Genomic DNA, 6,764 nt, shown 5'->3' on the forward strand with positions numbered 1-6,764 from the left:
TTTTTTTTTTTTTTTTTTTTTTTAATAAGAAAATAGAGATCATCTTGGATAGAGTCCCTATCCTATTTAGACTAAAAATTAAAACCCATTTAAAAAGAGGAGGAAGTACACGCTACTAACCCCAAAAGTAACTAAACCAGGGCCTCTAGCATTTGGTCGTAACCCTTCAACACTGTCGTTCTCTGTGGGGTCAGACCTAAGGAAAATAAAAATATAAGTTATATACATGGCTATCATGAAAAAGTAGTAGGAAACAATCAAGGATTTGCACCGACCACAGCAAATCCATTAGCACTATTGAGCCTGCTTCCATAGTAATAGGACGCTGAAGACTTTCAATCTGCTCCAGATGGTTAATCGACCGACCAATACCCCCATGCATGCAAATAATCTTTTTTTCAATCAAAGCTGCCAAAGGGAGCCAGTTAAACAAACGATTTATCCGATGCCATGTCCAGATTCCATCTCTTTCACCCTGGTCATTGAGTTGTAAAGTTGAGTTGAAATGAACCAGCACAAAAATGCATCCATGAGGGGAAAAAAAAAATACAGCCATGGGAAACGACTATTTTATACCATTCGTTCAATGCACTCAATCCGAAAGCCAAAAAGGGCATTAATATCTGCTGCTTCATGGTTCCCACGAATCAAATGCACGTTATTTGGATACTCAACCTGCAAAATTTATAATAAAAGCATATTGTCCCATGAAACAATTGAAGTAACGTGCTATTGACAATTAAATTATAATAAACACAAATATATGATGCCAGAAAAAAACCTTTAAAGCTAGCAGAAGAGTGATGGTTTCCAGGCTGTGTTGGCCTCGATCGACATAATCTCCCAAAAATAGATAATCAATGTACCTAATAAAAAGTTACTGAAAATTAGGAAGTATTATAAAGCACAATAAAGAAAAAGACTGATTAATGCACCCACTTCAAAGTATTTTTGTTGGAAACGGTTAACCATCCCACGGGCTAACCTAACAGTTGTCCAAAGCCATACCAAGAGACTTTAATAAGTCTAGTCCCGAAACTATCAGATTTTTGTGTCTATTCAGTCCATGAACTTTAACAAGTGTCTAATGGATTGCTAAATTTTCAATTTTGTGTCCAATAAATTCCTTAAATTTTAAAAGTATTGAATAGGTTCTCACACTCTCAATTTTGTGTCCAATAGGTCATTGACCTATTCCACTTTTTTTTTTTATAACCATGACAAGAATCTTAGTTTTGATTTCCCTTCCAGAATATTTGGGCAATGACAAACTAATATTCTCCCTTCCAAAGAGTGGTAATTCTTGTCATTGCCCAAAGAAATGAACACCATACCGATTGACTGGAAAGGAGAATATGAGTTTGTCTCATCAATAATTCACGGATGATACCCTATTCATATATTCAGAAGATACCAGTTCCTTTGTTAACTAGAAATAGTCTGTTCTCTGTCTTTGAATCCATGTCAGGCTTGAGTATAAATATAGGAAAAAACTCAGCTATGGGTATTAATTGCAACCCTTCTAGCTGGTCCTCTTGGGCGTCTTTTGTCAGGTGTGAGGTGAACCTTTAGACTTTCTCGTACCTACAGCTTCCTTTGAGGCATAATTCGAGATGTTTCCGTTTGATATCTGACCTTGGTGAAGTGTCAAAAGAGCCTTTCCACTTTTAAAAGAGTCTTGTTCTCCTATCAAGAATGGCTTGCCCTTATCCAAGTTGTTTATTCAGGAATTCCTATTTGCTACCTCTCTCCTTTTAAGATTCCAGTGTCGATGACAAAAAGTTTGGAAAAAGTTGCGATGAAGTGCACTTTTTGTGGATGGGGTCGAGGACGAGTTGCACCTTCTCAGTTGGGAGGTGATTTCGTGGGCTTTGATGTTAGGTGAGTTGGTATTGGCAACCTGAGACTTCAAAACAAGACTTTCTTGGCCATGTGGTTATGGTGTTTCTTTCAGGATTCTAATGGAACCCTAAAATTTCAATTTTATGTTTAGTTGATATGTGAATATAGAAAACATGTCGAATAAGTCAATGTCCCATTAGACACCAAATTTAAAGTTTACAGACTTGTTAGATAAAATTGAAAGTTGTGGGACTTGTTAGGCACTTTTGAAAGTTCAAAGACCAAATAGACACAGACCTAAAAGCTTAAAAACCAAACTTATAATTTAACTATAAAAATATTACGAAGTAAATACAAGCTGAAAACTTACGAAATGTCCCCTGCTGTAGAAGGTGAACCATACTCATCAAAAAGGCGCATGAGATCCCCAAACTGACCGTGTAGATCACCAAATATCTTGATTGGAGCCTTGAGCTCTAGAACACTTGGTTCAGATGAAAATATTTTTTCAGCACTCTCACAAAGGTCAGCTATTTCATTAGAATCTAAAAAAAATTGACGCCGAACAGGAGGCTTCCATCCACGAGGTTTTAAGAGATGGGCTATGACCTGGAAAAAATTGGGGGAAAAGAGAAAAGAACTACATAAGAAAAACAACAATAGAAAAAAAATTATATGCAAACAAAATAAAATGTTTCTCAGGGAAATAAGGGGCCATTGGAAACCAGCTTTATTTTGGATGTTGAATGCCATCCCATTTGCTGTTTGGCAAGTTCTTGTAGCATAATTTCAAGCTCATTTGGTTCCAATGTTGGCGTTTCTTCCCTTATTCTTCACACTTTTTTAGATCTTTCGGGATGGTTTCATTATGTTTTGATTAGTGTCTCTAGTATTGGTTTTTGGTTATACCGTTTGTTCTAAATTGATTGCTTTCACTTTCGGTTTGTATCTCTTGTTTTTCCTTTTTTCTTTACTTTATTTTCACTCCCTTTGGGAGTTTGGTTCTCCTGAACAGTTATTCTTTTTTCATTACATCAATTGTTTCTAGTTCAAAAAAAAAAAAAAAAAAAACTAATAATTCAGTTTTAATATACTTAATAATAGTTAATACCGTTTTTGGAACACTGTTAATGGACATCTGTCGATCCAGAAGCTTCCTTGCTGCAGTTGCACTCTCTGGGGTACCATAGCTCACACGACGACCTTCATTTTCAAACTGATCAATTGAGAGTTGCCTAACCAGACCGCCTAAAGCCCCACTAGTTTCAGCGGCTACAACCACCTGAAACAAATGGGACAAAATATTAGCCATCCAGTTTGATCTAATTGAGGTTTAGTTACGTAGTAATTGAGATCACATTCAAAAGGGTAACCGAAATCAAAGACTGACAGCTCTATGATGCAATCGAACTCCAGATGGAGCAATGTTAGTCAATGCATCTGAATCGGGCTTTATCAAACTAGATGTTTGTGTCCCACTAGGAGTAGCCTCTGCTCCTCGATCTCTGTCAGGCAGTTCAACTTCCCCATTGTCTTGTACTCGTCGGGCCTTGGCAGCAGCCAATGTTGCACTTATGGCCTCAGCTTCTGCAGCTGATGCTTCAACCAAATACTCAACACCTTTATTTAGTCTCCTGAAGAGAGACAAGATGCATTGGTAAAGCATGTGGCAAGCAACAACTAAGTATTAAACAAAAATCAGATCAAGAAACTATTGTTTTACCGAGGGGCCTGAAGCATAGCATTTTCAGTGCTTATATCAGTATACATGTCACCACTTATAGAAGGAGCTACAGGGTTTCCCAGCACTACAGCACCATCAGGAGCTACAACATGAATGGCCTGTCTACTCCTTTCATCGTTGAATCCATATTTTCCTGACATCCGCCCAGACTGAATGCCGGATGTAGCAGCTGAAGCTGCAGCATGTGAAGCTGCACTTGTAGTTTCAGCAGCTGCTAGATCTTCAGCAACAAGAAGGTCATCAAGCAACACCCCTAAACAATAATATAACATGTTATTTTACCGCAACCTCGCCAAACAAGAGAAGAGTTGCATAATAGAAAAATCACATCATCCAAAATTTGACATCAGAAGCCAATAGAGGTTCCATAACCAAATTTGATTAAAACGCACTTGCACTACCTACGAAGTTCTAAATAAGTTGTAGAAGAAATGAAGTTATCACTTGCGCAATAAATCATCACAGAAAAATTAATAATGGACATCTCAAAGCCAAATGTGGATACTTTCATTACTTACCACCCCGCAAACCACCATAAATGAAGATCAAGTCACCCACAGCAGCAGCTGCATGCCTACAACGCCTTGTTAACTCAACTGCAGCATCCCCACCGGCAGCATCTGCACTGTATCTTCCTGTCCTAGGACTGGTTACAACTGATTTTGTATCACACCAGATGCCTGCTGCGGTATCCAACACTAAAAAAACAGTAGAAAACAGTAAAGTTTTTATTGTTCAAGTTGAGAAATTCCATATAAATTAAATATAACAATTACAAAAACATAAAAGCTAAAAAGTAAAACCATATTGGTCATATTTCTAATGAGTGTAAAACCATGAAGTATAATTTAATACGTAGCTAGTATCACAATCCTTTTTTTTACACCCAGCGTCCTCGGGGCCCACCTCCCTTATAAACCAAGTCATAAGTATTTCTTCCTTTTAATGCTCTCTTCTTTTTTTTAAAGTTCTGTTTTTGTTTTTCTTTTCTCTCCCTCTGGGGGATTGTATCTCTGAACAATTCTCTTCCTTTTTATCAATCAATGAAAAGTTTGTTTCTTGTTAAAAATAATATCTAATAAAAATTGGAGCATGAGTAGGGAAAAACAAGAACCTGCAATGCTTGATGAATCTTCCACCATACGGCCGCCACCAAGTGCTCCTCCAGAAACATGGAGTCGTGCATTTACAAAGATCTGAAAGAATTACAAACGCATGTCCAGACTTCCCATAGTGTACAGAGAGGCCAAAATCAAAAAGGACAAAATAAATCTTACAGCAGCATGTTGGTATCTTGCAGATGGTGAGACACCAGGAGCAATTGCCCATTCCCAACGACCATCTCTGTGTTTAGCTAGCCCATAGGCACTTGCCAATGGCTAAAAAAAGATCAGAAAATGAACTAAGTATAATATAAAATTAACATATATAATGCAACATGGGTAGCATAATCCAATAATATAAACAGAACACATGGAACATTCATGACAGCATAAAACCTAAGAAAAATAGTTAACAACGGGATTAATTCAATCCTCCCTTATGTTTTTTCGTATCTTCATTTTTCCTTTTCTTTTCTTTGTTTGAATTAACATACAAAGATAGAACAAAACTGAAATAGAATAAAAAGGAATTAATGGACGTTATTGCACCAAGCTATGCACTTGAGAATAGAGAATATGTCTGTGAGTTGACACAAGCAGAACACTCTAAGACTTGCTGGATACGCCTCAAACACATGTTGCCACAATAGATATATGCCGAAATGAATACAAGCTGAATACTTGTAGGAAACCACATGTTGACTAGTAAGCACAAATTACGATGTTGCCACAATAGATATATGTCAAACTGAATACCAGTTGAATACTTGTTGGACACCACTTGTTGACACTAGTAAGCACAAATTACGTATTAGAGACTCACGACCAAGTAGGCATCGTACCTTTTTTTTTCTTTTCAAAAAGGAAACAAATTTTCATTGATAGATGAAAAGAAATAAGATATTCGAGTTAATAACTCCTAATATTAGACATCAATCCACACAAAAAAAAAAAAAAAAAAAAAAAAAAAAAAAAGCAAAAATAATAAANACTATAGAAGGATTGACACTTTTTAACTCACCACACTGTTTGCATCCCTTCCTCCACATAGCAGAAGAAGACCATCAGAGCGGGCACTTGCAGTTGCATACCTAATTAAGGTATTAAAGGCTAGATTAGGGATAATCTGATAGCATCCACAGAAAATCATACAGAGCCAAAGGGTAAATAGTAAAAGGAAGTTCATACTTTCCAACAATAAAATGATCAAAATTAATTCCATGGTTCAAGCACAACCTCAAAATAAATAAATTTTAAAGAAAATGGAACTTTGCACAAGCCAGCTTAAGCTAGGAGACAATTGCACCCTCCAACTATAGATAACATTTTCGCCCTCACGTATTCTAATTGATCCATTAACCATTCAAACATAGCAAAGTGCTAACATTAGACCTAATCATTAATGACCTTAAACTCTACATCGCAGTTATTTTTACTTAGTTTCAAAGAACTCCATTTGAACATCTTACCCCAAACGTACCTACCTTATCCAAATCCCAATCTTAACCCCAAATTTTTTTTAATAATTATTATATATTTATTAGGCAATTCACCATCACCAAACTCGACCCTTATCTTCAAGGCCTTGGTTTGAAAGATTTGCAAATCTTTTCAGAGCTTGTCTTTTCCTTTTCTTTTTTTTATTTCAACCCTGGTACACCTTGTCACAAATAATTATAGGCAGACATGCATACAAGTGTAAATGAGATGCAGAGACATTTATTAAGTTAAAAAATATGTGGGGATGGGGATTTGAACATCTAACCTCCTGGTCAAAGGATATATACCTTATTCAATTGAGTTAAGCCTAAAGGATATATACCTTGACCAATTGAGTTAAGCTCATATTGACAATTTTATTGTAATTCCTTGGGATTGGTGCATTCTTCTCACTCTTTTGTAAATTTCATGCACGAACGAATTGTTTCCTTTGATATATATATAAGAGACAACTTCAATGATGTTTGAAATTTACAAAAGGGACATGACCATGATGCTTACAAAACACCTCCCCAATTTACAACGAGGGAGGTAGCAAAACTATAAGACAATTTACCCTGGGGGGGGGGGGGGGG

At 36.5% G+C, this 6,764-nt stretch overlaps 1 protein-coding gene across 2 annotated transcripts in view; it reads right to left on the reverse strand.

Moving 5' to 3' along the window:
* LOC111461597 (serine/threonine-protein phosphatase BSL3-like) overlaps window positions 1-6,764 on the reverse strand; it is a 14,048-nt gene that overhangs the window by 2,309 nt on the left and 4,975 nt on the right. For both annotated transcript variants that reach the window (XM_023105181.1, XM_023105180.1), the window contains 12 exons: window positions 5,711-5,780; window positions 4,864-4,965; window positions 4,701-4,782; window positions 4,105-4,284; window positions 3,566-3,839; window positions 3,233-3,476; window positions 2,954-3,124; window positions 2,213-2,451; window positions 782-866; window positions 577-675; window positions 276-475; window positions 121-196 (listed from right to left, as the gene is read on the reverse strand). In XM_023105181.1, coding sequence (XP_022960949.1) covers window positions 121-196; window positions 276-475; window positions 577-675; window positions 782-866; window positions 2,213-2,451; window positions 2,954-3,124; window positions 3,233-3,476; window positions 3,566-3,839; window positions 4,105-4,284; window positions 4,701-4,782; window positions 4,864-4,965; window positions 5,711-5,780 — 1,822 coding nt within the window. The remainder of the gene's footprint in view (window positions 1-120; window positions 197-275; window positions 476-576; window positions 676-781; window positions 867-2,212; window positions 2,452-2,953; window positions 3,125-3,232; window positions 3,477-3,565; window positions 3,840-4,104; window positions 4,285-4,700; window positions 4,783-4,863; window positions 4,966-5,710; window positions 5,781-6,764) is intronic.

Source organism: Cucurbita moschata, unplaced genomic scaffold, assembly GCF_002738365.1.
Source record: "Cucurbita moschata cultivar Rifu unplaced genomic scaffold, Cmos_1.0 Cmo_Scf00025, whole genome shotgun sequence".
Taxonomy (NCBI): Eukaryota; Viridiplantae; Streptophyta; class Magnoliopsida; order Cucurbitales; family Cucurbitaceae; genus Cucurbita; species Cucurbita moschata.